The sequence below is a fragment of the Coregonus clupeaformis genome, chromosome 30 (genome assembly GCF_020615455.1).
Source record: "Coregonus clupeaformis isolate EN_2021a chromosome 30, ASM2061545v1, whole genome shotgun sequence".
Taxonomy (NCBI): Eukaryota; Metazoa; Chordata; class Actinopteri; order Salmoniformes; family Salmonidae; genus Coregonus; species Coregonus clupeaformis.
In genome coordinates this window covers 38418663-38434771 of record NC_059221.1, presented here as the reverse complement: position 1 = coordinate 38434771, position 16109 = coordinate 38418663, and the positions used below count along the sequence as shown (strand labels likewise).

General features: G+C 45.0%; 1 protein-coding gene across 2 annotated transcripts; it reads right to left on the bottom strand.

The window, feature by feature from the left end:
* Positions 1–1860: 1860 nt before the first annotated feature.
* On the bottom strand, positions 1861–15804 carry LOC121546149 (TRAF3-interacting JNK-activating modulator). 2 transcript variants are annotated; one of them, XM_041857193.2, is made up of 15 exons: positions 15523–15804; positions 11912–12003; positions 11229–11711; positions 10644–11022; positions 10487–10556; positions 10313–10340; positions 9911–9940; positions 9665–9760; positions 8224–8295; positions 7104–7247; positions 6662–6799; positions 6070–6205; positions 5602–5915; positions 3587–3703; positions 1861–3148 (listed from the first exon to the last, which is right to left on the bottom strand). In XM_041857193.2, exons 2-15 carry the CDS (start codon positions 11948–11950, stop codon positions 2948–2950), a joined length of 2247 nt encoding a protein of 748 aa, XP_041713127.1. In that variant the 5' UTR covers positions 11951–12003; positions 15523–15804; the 3' UTR covers positions 1861–2947. The 2 variants fall into 2 exon arrangements, with proteins under 2 accessions (XP_041713127.1, XP_041713128.1); XM_041857194.2 differs by having other exon boundaries at positions 11451–11711; positions 15523–15803.
* Positions 15805–16109: the final 305 nt, after the last annotated feature.

Genomic DNA, 16109 nt, shown 5'->3' with positions numbered 1-16109 from the left:
GAGTCATTTAACATGTCTACTGAGGGAAAATGGCAACAATACAGGGGGGTCCTTTACCATTACGGAATTAACCCTTTATATGACATTTACAGTATGTATCCAAGTCTTATCTTTGATAAGGGTTCTTCCAAAGGCAGTTCACGAGATATTGTGCATTCTAGGCGAGGCTTTTCTCTTTACAAGATGTAAGGTTCTCTGTATACTTTAGAGATTATATCATGTGCCAACCAAAACTCACTAGGCTAGGGCCCCAGAAGGCTAGAGCCCCAGAAGGATAGGGCCCCAGAAGGATATGGCCCCAGAAGGATAGGGCCCCAGAAGGCTAGAGCCCCAGAAGGATAGGGCCCCAGAAGGATAGGGCCCCAGAAGGCTAGAGCCCCAGAAGGATAGGGCCCCAGAAGGCTAGAGCCCCAGAAGGATAGGGCCCCAGAAGGCTAGAGCCCCAGAAGGATAGGGCCCCAGAAGGATAGGGCCCCAGAAGGATAGGGCCCCAGAAGGATAGGGCCCCAGAAGGCTAGAGCCCCAGAAGAATATGGCCCCAGAAGGATAGGGCCCCAGAAGGCTAGAGCCCCAGAAGGATAGGGCCCCAGAAGGCTAGAGCCCCAGAAGGATAGGGCCCCAGAAGGCTAGAGCCCCAGAAGGATAGGGCCCCAGAAGGATAGGGCCCCAGAAGGCTAGGGCCCCAGAAGGCTAGGGCCCCAGAAGGCTAGAGCCCCAGAAGGATAGGGCCCCAGAAGGATAGGGCCCCAGAAGGATAGGGCCCCAGAAGGCTAGGGCCAGCACTGCATACTGAATGCTGTTGTATGATAGAGGTCTGTCTGACAGTTGTACATAGCCTATCTTCCTTTAACCATAGGTGTATTGGCAGAAGCCACTGTGAAGTCCATGCAACAAACTCTGTTTTCGGGGACTCATGTTCGGGACTCATCAACTTGGAAGTGACGTATAATTGCTGCCTACCGTGTCTGCTCTTGTAGCAGTTGGTGATATTCAAACCATTTCAATGAGAGTCATTGTTTCATGAATCCTTTATCTTTAAACAGCGCCTCAAATGGGATCAGGCATGTTGACACAGCGTGGGCAATCCACAGGCCCACAGACTCAATGATCATTTGACAGATATACAGCAGAATCTGTATCTGAACAAGCAGTCGCCCCTAGAGGACAGTCACCCCCTCCAGGACAGTCGCCCCCTCCAGGACAGTCGCCCCCTCCAGGACAGTCACCCCCTCCAGGACAGTCGCCCCCTCCAGGACAGTCGCCCCCTCCAGGACAGTCGGCCCCTCCAGGACAGTTGCCCCTCCAGGACAGTTGCCCCTCCAGGAAAGTTGCCCCCTCCAGGACAGTTGCCCCTCCAGGACAGTCGCCCCCTCCAGGACAGTTGCCCCCTCCAGGACAGTTGCCCCCTCCAGGACAGTTGCCCCTTCCAGGACAGTTGTCCCCTCCAGGACAGTTGCCCCCTCCAGGACAGTTGTCCCCCCAGGACAGTTGCCCCCTCCAGGACAATTGCCCCCTCCAGGACAATTGCCCCCTCCAGGACAGTCGCCCCCTCCAGGACAGTCGCCCCCTCCAGGACAGTCGCCCCCTCCAGGACAGTCGCCCCCTCCAGGAAAGTTGCCCCCTCCAGGACAGTCGCCCCCTCCAGGACAGTCGCCCCTTCCAGGAAAGTTGCCCCCTCCAGGACAGTCGCCCCCTCCAGGACAGTTGCCCCTTCCAGGACAGTCGCCCCCTCCAGGACAGTCGCCCCCTCCAGGACAGTTGCCCCTCCATCTGTTGTAAGATTTTTTTCATATGCTTTATCTTTTTGTTTTGTCTTGGGTATTTAAAAAAATAAATAATTCAACACTTTTCTCAAAAAAGTAAAATGTTACTATATTGGACCTTCCCCAGTCATTTTATTACAGTCGATTTCCACAAATTTGACCAATAAATATTTATAGCTGAATTGTTTGTATAAAGAAAATGGACAGCATTTGTGACAATAATGTAAACACAATCATGAACATTAAGGCCGAGATCCGATCCGATCTGCTGTGCACCTTTTAAAGGCAATGTTTCCACACTTGTGGAGACCGCGTTCACGGTAAACGCTGCATATGTCGCCTCGGACATTACCTTTAAATGTCAAGCGCATTACAACGCGGATCTACAGCTGATCGGATTGAATCCCGGTCTCTGTTTCTCAAACAAAATGACTCAAAACAGAATACTTATTATGATACTTAGCCAAATTATTTTCATGATCTGCACGATTTTTGTCCAACTAAAATATGTAGTACATTAGCCAAATATAATCATTTCAAACACAGATATTGAACAATTATTACATAATGATGCATAGGTAGCAGTGGAGGCTGCTGACGGGAGGACGTCTCATAACAATGGCTGAAATGGAGTCAGTGGAATGGTATCAAACGCCTGGTTTCCATGTGGTTGATACCGTTCCATTGACTCCATTCCAGCCATTGTTATGAGCCGTCCTCCCCTCACCAGCCTCCACTGGTAGACAGTAAATTGTTATTTTTATCCCCGGGTTTGTGTTATGTGTAACATTGTAAACATTCATGTTTAAATAAATCAAACTATATATGCAGAGAGACTCCTTAAAAAGTTGAAATCAAAAGCAACTCATTCTCAGTCGTCATTCTCAACTCATCTATAAAGGCACACAAAGGTTCTCAAATAGTTATCAAATATAAAATAAATGAATAGATTGTTTTTCCTTTAATCATTTGGATTGTTTTTATTAGATTTTTGTTAAAACATAAATTAATAATACTCAACAACAAAAAATCTGAATATACACAAAACAAACTATAAATCCTAATCCTAATCCTGTGCTGTGGTAGCCTGAGTCCCAGATCTCTTTGTACTGTCTTGCCAAGTCCAATGTCATAGAGTTGGCAAGAGAGCCCAAACCGATGTGGGACACAGGCTAGTGCTGTGGTCAGATAGGCCTGAAGCAGCCAACATGTTGTGGAGAGGCAGCCTGCAGTAGATAGTCCTCTATGTGTTCCTCTACAGCTGAGTACAGGTCCTGGATTTGGTCCTTGAAGGGAGGATGCCATGCCCACAAGATGGCCGCCGCCACCATGGACAGGAGCGTTAGTAGTAGAACACAGAGCCACAACCAGGAGACACAGGGCTTCTAGAAACGGAAGGAAAAACACAGACAATGAAGCGCAGTAAAAAAAAACACAACATTTACTTCAAAGTGGATGTAACTGCACCATCAGGGGCATATTTCAGAAATGTATTTCATTATATGGGTTATGGGGGGGTTATGGGGGGGTTATGGGGGGGGCTATAGGGGGTTATTGGAGAGTTATGGGGGTTATCAAATTTGTTTTGGGGGGAGGTTATTGGAGAGTTATGGGGTGGTTATGGGGGTTATGGGGGTTATGGGAGGTTATTTGAGAGTTATGGGGGGGTTTGGGGGTTATAAGAGATTTTGGGGGGTGTGGGGGGTTATGGGGAGTTTTGGGGGGTTATGGGGGGTTTTGGGGGGTTATGGGCCAAAGGACAACAAAGGGAGGGAGCTGCCCACACACACACACACACACACACATACACACACACTGCTCACCCTGCTGCTGCGTCGGTGGCTGAGCTGTCTGAGTTCATCCCTGCACTGCGTCAGGCGGACCTGGCACGACTGGCACTCTGCCTCCACGGCCTCCAGCTCATTCTGCAGCTCCTCACACTGCACACGCACGCACGGACGCACACACACACACACGCACACACACACGCACACCACACACACACACACACACACACACACACATACACACGCACATACACGCACACTATGAAATACAATGTTTTCACCATTGTGTATGAAATACAGTGGGGCAAAAAAGTATTTAGTCAGCCACCAATTGTGCAAGTTCTCCCACTTACAAAGATGAGAGAGGCCTGTAATTTTCATCATAGGTACACGTCAACTATGACAGACAAAATGAGATTTTTTTTTCCAGAAAATCACATTGTAGGATTTTTTATGAATTTATTTGCAAATTATGGTGGAAAATAAGTATTTGGTCAATAACAAAAGTTTCTCAATACTTTGTTATATACCCTTTGTTGGCCATGACACAGGTCAAACGTTTTCCGTAAGTCTTCACAAGGTTTTCACACACTGTTGCCTGTATTTTGGCCCATTCCTCCATGCAGATCTCCTCTAGAGCAGTGATGTTTTGGGGCTGTCGCTGGGCAACACGGACTTTCAACTCCCCTCCAAAGATTTTCTATGGGGGTTGAGATCTGGAGACTGGCTAGGCCACTCCAGGACCTTGAAATGCTTCTTACGAAGCCACTCCTTCGTTGCCCGGGCGGTGTGTTTGGGATCATTGTCATGCTGAAAGACCCAGCCACGTTTCATCTTCAATGCCCTTGCTGATGGAAGGAGGTTTTCACTCAAAATCTCACGATACATGGCCCTATTCATTCTTTCCTTTACACGGATCAGTCGTCCTGGTCCCTCTGCAGAAAAACAGCCCCAAAGCATGATGTTTCCACCCCCATGCTTCACAGTAGGTATGGTGTTCTTTGGATGCAACTCAGCATTCTTTGTCCTCGACGAGTTGAGTTTTTACCAAAAAGTTATATTTTGGTTTCATCTGACCATATGACATTCTCCCAATCCTCTTCTGGATCATCCAAATGCACTCTAGCAAACTTCAGACGGGCCTGGACATGTACTGGCTTAAGCAGGGGGACACGTCTGGCACTGCAGGATTTGAGTCCCTGGCGGCGTAGTGTGTTACTGATGGTAGGCTTTGTTACTTTGGTCCCAGCTCTCTGCAGGTCATTCACTAGGTCCCCCCGTGTGGTTCTGGGATTTTTGCTCACCGTTCTTGTGATCATTTTGACCCCACGGGGTAAGATCTTGCGTGGAGCCCCCAGATCGAGGGAGATTATCAGTGGTCTTGTATGTCTTCCATTTCCTAATAATTGCTCCCACAGTTGATTTCTTCAAACCAAGCTGCTTACCTATTGCAGATTCAGTCTTCCCAGCCTGGTGCAGGTCTATAATTTTGTTTCTGGTGTCCTTTGACAGCTCTTTGGTCTTGGCCATAGTGGAGTTTGGAGTGTGACTGTTTGAGGTTGTGGACAGGTGTCTTTTATACTGATAACAAGTTCAAACAGGTGTCATTAATACAGGTAACGAGTGGAGGACAGAGGAGCCTCTTAAAGAAGAAGTTACAGGTCTGTGAGAGCCTGAAATCTTGCTTGTTTGTAGGTGACCAAATACTTATTTTCCACCATAATTTGCAAATAAATTCATAAAAAATCCTACAATGTGATTTTCTGGATTTTTTTCTCTCAATTTGTCTGTCATAGTTGACTTGTACCTATGATGAAAATTACAGGCCTCTCTCATCTTTTTAAGTGGGAGAACTTGCACAATTGGTGGCTGACTAAATACTTTTTTTCCCCACTGTATATCATTTGGGAACTGAATTGAAACATCTTTACATTTAGCTGAGAATGACGTACTCCTGTTCCTCTTATTGGTCCAATTAAGGAGGGCGGACCTGTCATTATTCTCCTGTAACCAGTAGAAGGCCTGGGTTTATGAGCCCCCTCCTCCCTCACCTCTCTCTCCTTCAGCTGTAGTCGGTCCAGAGTGTGACGGAGCTGCTCCGCAACCTGATCTCCATCTCCCCATGATAACTGCTTCTGCTGTGACGATACAATCAGCTGCTCCTCCTCCTCCTCCTCCTCCTCCTCCTTTGGCTGCTCCAGCGACACAGTCAACTGGGCCAGGGTCTGCTCACACTCTTCGGACTCCTCTGATAAAACAGTCAACCGGGCCAGGGTCTGCTCACACTCTTCGGACTCCTCTGATAAAACAGTCAACTGGGCCAAGGATTCCTCCAGGGACTCCTCCTGAGTCTCAGCCCTGGCATCTAGGAGTCAGGCAGGGCAAGATGAGATAGCCATTAATTAATTCCCTTAGTTTCTACTTCACTACTAAAAGATTTTCAGATGCAGAACCCCATGAAAATTGGTGTGTGTGCACAGTTGTGTGTGCATTGAACTGCTACTTGTATGACCTCTAACCTCTCATCTCCTGGATCTGGTCCCTCAGGTTCTGGTTCTGTTCTTCCAGCAGAACAATGTTGGACTGTAACTCCTCCTCCATTTGCTGTACTGCCCCCAGCTCCTCCCTCAGCCCCGCCTCCTGACCCCTGGCAAGCTGCACACCACAGACCCCCAGCCTCTTACTTGGGCATTCATATAAACATAATAATAATAATATGCCATTTAGCAGACGCTTTTATCCAAAGCGACTTACAGTCATGCGTGCATAAAATTGTTTGTGTATGGGTGGTCCCAGGGATCGAACCCACTACCCTGGCGTTACAAGCGCCGTGCTCTACCAATTGAGCTACAGAGGACCACATCACACAGCGATGTCTATACACCATTTTTCCAGCATTAAATGTACACAGTGATCCCCATAGATCCATTTTAGATCCACCTTTCCTCCAATTACAGCAACCCACTGGATCACACAGTATGTAGCGGTCTCTCTGATCATGACGTAGTCTCACTTTGCCAGAGGCCAACTCATTATGATGGTATCCCTTCAGTGCCTCACAGAACACTCCCCACTGTGATATCTGCTGTCTGTACAGAGTGACTACTGTACCTCCAGTTGGTTCTGCAGCTGTAGAACCTGTTCAGAGTTGATCTCCTGTCTCTTCTTCAGCTGTTCTGAGCTGTCCTTCATTTCCTCACACAGACCCTGCCACTGCGCCGACTCCACCCTGGCTGCCTGCAGCAGCATCTAGTGGACACGGGGAAGAAGTGCACCTACATTATACAGAGAGACAGCACCTAGTGGTAAGAGAAGTACACCTACATTATACAAGACAAGCCACTACACGTTTTATCGCTGTAGGGCTTCATAGTTTTCAACACACTATCTAGACAGTAGAAACCGGTGAAATGGTATTAGCATGTCCCTCGTTATAGCCAATACTTAACATCAGTTTAGTATAAATGCAAAAGTGTGGGCCTGTACATGAACAGGGTGTCTGTAGGTGCCAGGGAGAGAGAGACAGACAAGAGGCAAAGAAAGAACCCCCAACCTCGAGTGTCTCGGCCTGGCTGAGCGCTTCCTGTTTCTCCTCTGTAGCCCTCTGGATGGCCTCCAAGGCTTTCTCCTCATACGCGCCCTTCTGTTTCTCCATCTGTAGCGCCAGCTTCACTCCATCCCAGGGGAGCTTCTGTTTCTGTGAGAACCGCAAGTAATAAACTGGTCATACATAGACATTGCTAGTTGTGCTATACTGTAGTTGTGAGAAGAATTGACATGTTGAATGTACCGAGCTGTCTGTTTGAACTACTGGCGCACAGCTCGGACACCCATGCATACCCCCACAAGACATGCCACCAGAGGTCTCTTCATAGTCCCCAAGTCCAGAACAGACTATGGGAGGCGTACAGTACGACATAGAGCCATGACTACATGGAACTCTATTCCACATCAGGTAACTGGTGCAAGCAGTAGAATCAGATTTTTTTTTTTTAAACAGATAAAAATACACCTTATGGAACAGCGGGGGACTGTGAAGAGACACACACACATAGGCACAGACACACGCACACACACACACACACACACACACACACACACAATAACATACGCACTATACACACACGTAGACATGGATTTTGTGTTGTAGATATGTGGTAGTAGAGTAGGGGCCTGAGGGCACACACTTAATGTGTTGTGAAATCTGTTGTGAAATCTATTGTAATGCCTTAATTTTGCTGGACCCCAGGAGGAGTAGCTGCTGCCTTGGCAGGAACTAACGGGGATCCATAATAAATACAAATACTTGAGCTTAAGCAGGTATAACCCACAAACCACATGACAGCACCACTCTCTATGAAAAGTATCATCAGTTCAGTATGAGATGGTTGTTGGTTCTGAACCGAGATATTGCCTGAATGGTTGTTGGTTCTGAACCGAGATATTGCCTGAATGGTTGTTTGAGCAAAGGGCAGCACACAACAGTTTAAAGCCTACTAATGACATTTAACGGGACGCCAAACCCTCACTTGTCAAACTCAAATGTGCAAACATTAGAAGCATCTGACAACCAAAATAGAACAAGCTAGAAATGACAAGAGTGATATAGTCTTTGTTGAGAAGGAGCACATCCTCGGTCAACAGCTGCAGATGCAGCAGGATGCTATTCTTACCTGCAGACAGACTTGCAGCTGCGTTTCTAATGCTCTGATCTTGTTCTTTAGTAGGTCTTCATTGCAGCGAGTCTGTGGGAGAGGAGAGGAAATGTCTGTAGCCTGAAGTGTTACACTACTGAAACCTGCTGAGGAAAGACTAACGGCTGATTGACACCACAACGTGTCTTCTCACTTGTCACCACGGTCTGTCCGTATGCACCAATCAAAAGGCAGATACAGTCTGATGTGAAAAGAACCAATAAGAACACACCCTTCCGGTGTGAGAGCTAGAGCAGTCTCTCTTCCTAGATGCTGATGTTCTCTGATGTTACTCTGTGAGCAAGGTACAGACTAGAGCAGCAGGAAGCTAGCCCTTAACCACAGACTCATCCTGCCTGCTGTACCGTAGTCAGAAACAGAGAACACTACAGACTCATCCTGCTTGCTGTACCGTAGTCAGAAACAGAGAACACTACAGACTCATCCTGCTTGCTGTACCGCAGTCAGAAACAGAGAACACGACAGACTCATCCTGCCTGCTGTACCGTAGTCAGAAACAGAGAACACTACAGACTCATCCCGTCTGCTGTACCGTAGTCAGAAACAGAGAACACTACAGATACATCCCGTCTACAGATACTGTACACGATCACGGCACTGAGTTTTGTTTGTATGAGGGAGCCAGGTATGGCACGAGAGCAGTGGTGTAAAGTACTTAAGTAAAAATACTTTAAAGTACTACTTAAGTAGTTTTTGGGGTAATCTATACTTTACTATTTATATATAACTTTTACTTTTACTTCACTACATTCCTAAATAAAATATTGTACTTTTTACTCCCATACATTTTCCCTGACAACCAAAAGTACTCTTTACATTTTGAATGCTAAGCAGGACAGGAAAATTGTCAAATTCACACACTTATCAAGAGAACATCCCTGGTCATCCCTACTGCCTCTGATCTGGCCGACTCACTAAACACAAATGCTTATTTTGTAAATAATATCTGAGTGTTGGTGTTGCCCCTGGTTATCTGTACATTTTAAAAACAAGAAAATTATGCTGTCTGCTTTGCTTAATATAAGGAATTTTAAATGATTTATACTTTTACTTCGACTTTTGATACTTAAGTATATTTTAGCAATTACATTTACTTTTGATACTTAAGTATATTTAAAACCAAATACTTTTAGACTTTTACTCAAGTAGTATTTTACTGGCTGACTTTCACTTTTACTTGAGTAACTTTCTATTAAGGTATCTATACTTTTACTCAAGTATGACAATTGGGTACTTTTTCCACCACTAGGTGAGAGAGTGTGGTATGTGAGCCAGGTATGAGGAAAGTGGGTGTGGTATGTGAGCCAGGTATAAGGAAAGTGGGTGTGGTATGTGAGCCAGGTATGAGGAAAGTGGGTGTGGTATGTGAGCCAGGTATGAGGAGGAGAGAGTTTCTTACAGTCCATAGAGTGTCAGAGTGGTGTAGCAGGGTGGAGCCACGCTTCTGGAGAACAGCCAACTTGTTCTTCAGGCCCTCCTCTCTCCATAGAGCCTCCTGCCATAAGGAGGTACAGAACAGATACAGTATGAAGTGAAAGATACACACTTCTATGAAGCACAACTAGCCGTACACATGTTCAACTGGGCACATGACGTTGTTGTTGCCATAGAACGACAAGTTGGGTAACAAATTGCAAAGTTTTACCTGCAAGTAATCAGCCAGCTGAAGAACTTCCTGTCATGGAGAAAAGTTCATTTTGTTACTGTATGGGGTGTGTCTTTCACTTAAAACTGTTGTGACTGATCTATATGGGGTGTGTCTTTCACTTAAAACTGCTGTGACTGATCTATATGGGGTGTGTCTTTCACTTAAAACTGCTGTGACTGATCTATATGGGGTGTGTCTTTCACTTAAAACTGCTGTGACTGATCTATATGGGGTGTGTCTTTCACTTAAAACTGCTGTGACTGATCTATATGGGGTGTGTCTTTCACTTAAAACTGCTGTGACTGATCTATATGGGGTGTTTCTTTAACCTAAGACTGTTGTGACTGATCTGTATGGCACTGCACACAATTGTGAGCAAGGTGGATTGTGGAAACTCACAGATTCCTTGACGGTAACATAGCCAGGCCTGTATATTAGAGAAAATGCATTTCGTTACAGAGACTGACATCAAGAAAACAGAATCAGAGTTTTTTGGTGTGTTTTCTATTACTAGAGTTTTCACTGTGACGTCATCTGCCATCATTTAAAGAAAAATACTTGATTGAGACTCACTCTGTCTGTACGCTGGCTTCTTGCTGTCTCTTTTTAGCTCGGTTTGATTCACCTGTACCCTTCAGGATGCCTGGTAGAGTGAAATGGCAATTATTTTATTAAATATGACTTGGTCATAATTGTATAGTATTGAAGTGGAATAAAGAAATGTAAGTACCCTTATCTTTCTTTGTGGAGGCTTTTAACCTGGGCTGGACTAGTTCTCTGCTCGGGGTGGACGTCTTCGGGGTAGAGGTTGGGGTGCTGGTGTGTGGTTCTTTGATCGGTGTGGATGTGTGTGGAACTGAATCCTGTTTTCTGGTAGAGTTCTTCTTAGAGGTGGGTGGTTCTCTGGTCGAGGTGCAGATGGTTGGGGTGGAGGTAGGGGTGGAGGTGGGTGGTTCTCTGGTCGAGGTGCAGATGGTTGGGGTGGAGGTAGGGGTGGAGGTGGGTGGTTGTCTGGTCGAGGTGGTCAAGGTAGAGAAAACTGCCTCTAGTGTTCTAGTACTGCTCTTCTCATTTTTCCTCACTGGTGTTTGATTTGTCCATATTGAGGCCTGGTGAATACAACAGTGATAATGAAGGAACTCGATAATTACGCTGTAACATTATCTTAATAAATAAATGAGCTCTGGATAGTCAGAATAAAAGGGTTGTAGGTCTATTAACAAAAAGATAAACGTCAAATATAAATGATTGCTAAAATCAACAGGAATGCAGTAAAGTAGATGGTAAGCCATGAATGACATTTATATTATTTTACCCATTCACTGTTGTCCAGGTCATCTTTGGACGCCTTTATTCTCTTAACCATTATCAATGGTCGTCCATTGGACATAGGCCTAGGGGGCTGTGGCCAAGTGATGTTACCCTGCAAAGACTCTGTCTTGGCTTCGTCGCAGATGACACAACTGTCGTCCTTGACCTTTGCAGAGGCTTTCGCCCTTTGTGACCCCGGCAGATTTGACTTAGGTATCACACTGACCTTAGCCCGCACCGTCTCTGACTTGGCTGTGTCACAGATGACACAACTGTCGTCCTTGACTTTTCCAGAGGCTTTGGCCCTTTCTGGGCTGACTGATCGTCTTCTGTGGAATTCCTGCTGTCTCTTCCGCCTCAGCTCCTTCTTGATCCACCGTGTGTCCAGTTCTCTGGTTGGGCTCCGACAGGAAGTGACGTTGTTGCGTCCCCGGAGCTCCTTGTGTTTCTCTTCCCGCTGCTCACTCTTCTGGTCGTATTCTCTCACCTGAAGCAATAGAGGTTTTCGTGGTCAGACAACTGGAATAGGGATGCTACCTTAAATAAACGAATGATGCATCAGAAGTTGAGGCGCGAACACTCTCTCCATTATAAAACGTATATTATTTATTGTAAAATCCAAGGTTAAAAACATAGAGTGACCTTTCAGCCAGAGACCTTCATCTGGCAGAGTTGTTATTCTCTCACCTGAAACCAGTGTGTCAGGGTGATGTCCAGGGTCTCCATGGCAGTGTGTCCAGTCAGGTTGTTATGATGGGGGTGTAGGTCTAGTCTTACAACTGCAAGTGAATTTGTTAAAAATAAAGTGTATTGTTATTGCAATTGATATGCATAGACACGTTACAAATATAGCAGTTAAAAAATGGTTGTGTCAGATTGGCTTTTCCATTTTAATAAAATGAATGCATGAGTGGAGGTGGTGGATAACGTGGTATGAAAATGTATGCACTCACTAACTGTAAGTCGCTCTGGATAAGAATGACTAAAATGACTAAAATGTTAAATGTTATAACGTGGTGGATAACCTGGTGGATAACCTGGTGGATAACCTGGTGGATAACCTGGTGGATAATAACGTGGTGGATAACCTGGTGGATAACCTGGTGTATAATAACTTGGTGGATAACCTGGTGGATAACTTGGTGGATAACCTGGTGGATAATAATGTGGTGGATAACCTGGTGGATAACTTGGTGGATAACCTGGTGGATAATAATGTGGTGGATAACCTGGTGGATAACCTGGTGGATAATAACGTGGTGATAACCTGGTGGATAACTTGGTGGATAACCTGGTGGATAATAACGTGGCGGATAACCTGGTGGATAACCTGGTGGATAACCTGGTGGATAATAACCTGGTGGATAACCTGGTGGATAACCTGGTGGATAACCTGGTGGATAACCTGGTGGATAACCTGGTGTATAATAACTTGGTGGATAACCTGGTGGATAACTTGGTGGATAACCTGGTGGATAATAATGTGGTGGATAACCTGGTGGATAACTTGGTGGATAATAATGTGGTGGATAACCTGGTGGATAACTTGGTGGATAACCTGGTGGATAATAATGTGGTGGATAACCTGGTGGATAACCTGGTGGATAATAACGTGGTGATAACCTGGTGGATAACTTGGTGGATAATAATGTGGTGGATAACTTGGTGGATAATAACCTGGTGGATAATAATGTGGTGGATAACATGGTGGATAACTTGGTGGATAACCTGGTGGATAATAATGTGGTTCATAACCTGGTGGATAACTTGGTGGATAATAATGTGGTGGATAACCTGGTGGATAACCTGGTGGATAACTTGGTGGATAACCTGGTGGATAATAATGTGGTTCATAACCTGGTGGATAATAACGTGGTGGATAACCTGGTGGATAACTTGGTGGATAACCTGGTGGATAATAACGTGGTGGATAACCTGGTGGATAATAACCTGGTGGATAATAACGTGGTGGATAACCTGGTGGATAACCTGGTGGATAATAACCTGGTGGATAACCTGGTGGATAATAACGTGGTGGATAACCTGGTGGATAATAACCTGGTGGATAATAACCTGGTGGATAATAACCTGGTGGATAACCTGGTGGATAATAATGTGGTGGATAACCTGGTGGATAACTTGGTGGATAATAACGTGGTGGATAATAACCTGGTGGATGATAACCTGGTGGATAACCTGGTGGATAACCTGGTGGATAATAACGTGGTGGATAACCTGGTGGATAATAACCTGGTGGATAATAACCTGGTGGATAATAACCTGGTGGATAATAACCTGGTGGATAATAACCTGGTGGATAATAACCTGGTGGATAACCTGGTGGATAATAATGTGGTGGATAATAACCTGGTGGATAATAACGTGGTGGATAACCTGGTGGATAATAACCTGGTGGATAATAACCTGGTGGATAACCTGGTGGATAATAATGTGGTGGATAACCTGGTGGATAACTTGGTGGATAATAACGTGGTGGATAATAACCTGGTGGATGATAACCTGGTGGATAACCTGGTGGATAACCTGGTGGATAATAACGTGGTGGATAACCTGGTGGATAATAACCTGGTGGATAATAACCTGGTGGATAATAACCTGGTGGATAATAACCTGGTGGATAATAACCTGGTGGATAATAATGTGGTGGATAACCTGGTGGATAATAACCTGGTGGATAATAACCTGGTGGATAATAACCTGGTGGATAATAACCTGGTGGATAATAACCTGGTGGATAATAATGTGGTGGATAACCTGGTGGATAATAACCTGGTGGATAATAACCTGGTGGATAACCTGGTGGATAATAACCTGGTGGATAATAACCTGGTGGATAACCTGGTGGATAATAATGTGGTGGATAATAACCTGGTGGATAATAATGTGGTGGATAACCTGGTGGATAATAACCTGGTGGATAATAACCTGGTGAATAACCTGGTGGATAATAACCTGGTGGATAATAACCTGGTGGATAACCTGGTAGATAACCTGGTGGATAATAACCTGGTGGATAACCTGGTGGATAACTTGGTGGATAACCTGGTGGATAATAACGTGGTGGATAACCTGGTGGATAACTTGGTGGATAACCTGGTGGATAATAACCTGGTGGATAATAACCTGGTGGATAACCTGGTGGATAATAATGTGGTGGATAACCTGGTGGATAACTTGGTGGATAATAACGTGGTGGATAATAACCTGGTGGATGATAACCTGGTGGATAACCTGGTGGATAACCTGGTGGATAATAACGTGGTGGATAACCTGGTGGATAATAACCTGGTGGATAATAACCTGGTGGATAATAACCTGGTGGATAATAACCTGGTGGATAATAACCTGGTGGATAATAACGTGGTGGATAACCTGGTGGATAATAACCTGGTGGATAATAACCTGGTGGATAATAACCTGGTGGATAATAACCTGGTGGATAATAACCTGGTGGATAATAATGTGGTGGATAACCTGGTGGATAATAACCTGGTGGATAATAACCTGGTGGATAACCTGGTGGATAATAACCTGGTGGATAATAACCTGGTGGATAACCTGGTGGATAATAATGTGGTGGATAATAACCTGGTGGATAATAATGTGGTGGATAACCTGGTGGATAATAACCTGGTGGATAATAACCTGGTGGATAACCTGGTGGATAATAACCTGGTGGATAATAACCTGGTGGATAACCTGGTGGATAACCTGGTGGATAATAACCTGGTGGATAACCTGGTGGATAACTTGGTGGATAACCTGGTGGATAATAACGTGGTGGATAACCTGGTGGATAACTTGGTGGATAACCTGGTGGATAATAACGTGGTGGATAATAACGTGGTGGATAACCTGGTGCATAACCTGGTGGATAACGTGGTGGATAATAATGTGGTGAAGACTAGCTGGGCAACTCAATCAGTAAATAACACACACCTTGAGAAGCAGATGAGGTGAATGTATAATTAGCCTACAACTGGTTGTTATTTCTTTGCCCACAGGTCTCAAACCATTCACAGTTCAACTTCTCTCATAGCATTCTACAGTTGACAAGGAGCTCTTCATTGCTCCTCAAACTTGACAAATTTGTACATCTAACACAGAAAGTTTGTAAAACTAAACCACAAACATCTGGCAGTCGCTAAAGGCTTTATGTATCCAAAGCAAGACAAGACATTTCTCTGGCTGCTGTGACAACAGAGCTTCAGTAGGGAAGGGAAACGTGACTACAGAGAGGTTTTAGATATAGAGTTATTGCAATAGGTACATGTTACCTGCTCAGTCATCAATCTTGTTTGAAGTAATGGATCCTGAAGAGCCGGTGTGAAGTAAAAAAAAAAACAGCCACATACAGGCTTTCTCTGTCTTCTTAACTGTGTCCTCCTTGTAGATTTTCTGTCTGTCTTTCTCAAGTCGCTCTTTCTGTCTTGCATGTTTTTTTCAGGAAGTGGAGGGGATGGGGAACCACACCAGTCATATGTGTTCCTCTATCTCACCAACCAGCTGTACAACTGATGTCACACACTGGTGCGACCCATTGATTAGAGACTGCCTGGCCCAGTTGACACTGTAGTTGGGTGTAGAATGTGGCTATTTGGTAGAGTTTTCTCCCTCTCCCTCTCAGCGAGACTGGTCAGCTGTTCACAGTGCTATGTACTAGCTATGTACTTCTGTACATACTGTAAGTTCGTATAATATGTAACTACTGGACATGATGCATATAATGTAAAACTCCTATCAATGTATTATTTTGTGTGTGTGTGTGTTTTACTAAATATCCCTTTACTAAACATCCCGTGCAGCAAAGGTCAAATATATCTTACTCGTGTGCCGCCTAGTGGTGGGATTAAACGTTGAACAA

Coding starts and splice junctions, on each gene's coding strand:
- LOC121546149 (XM_041857193.2), bottom strand. CDS start 11,950: ATGGAGACCCTGGACATCACCCTGACACACTGGTTTCAG. Junction 7,248..8,223: donor AGCTGCAAGTCTGTCTGCAG/GTAAGAATAGCA, acceptor CGGTTCTCACAG/AAACAGAAGCTCCCCTGGGA. Junction 6,206..6,661: donor AGCTGCAGAACCAACTGGAG/GTACAGTAGTCA, acceptor TGTGGTGTGCAG/CTTGCCAGGGGTCAGGAGGC.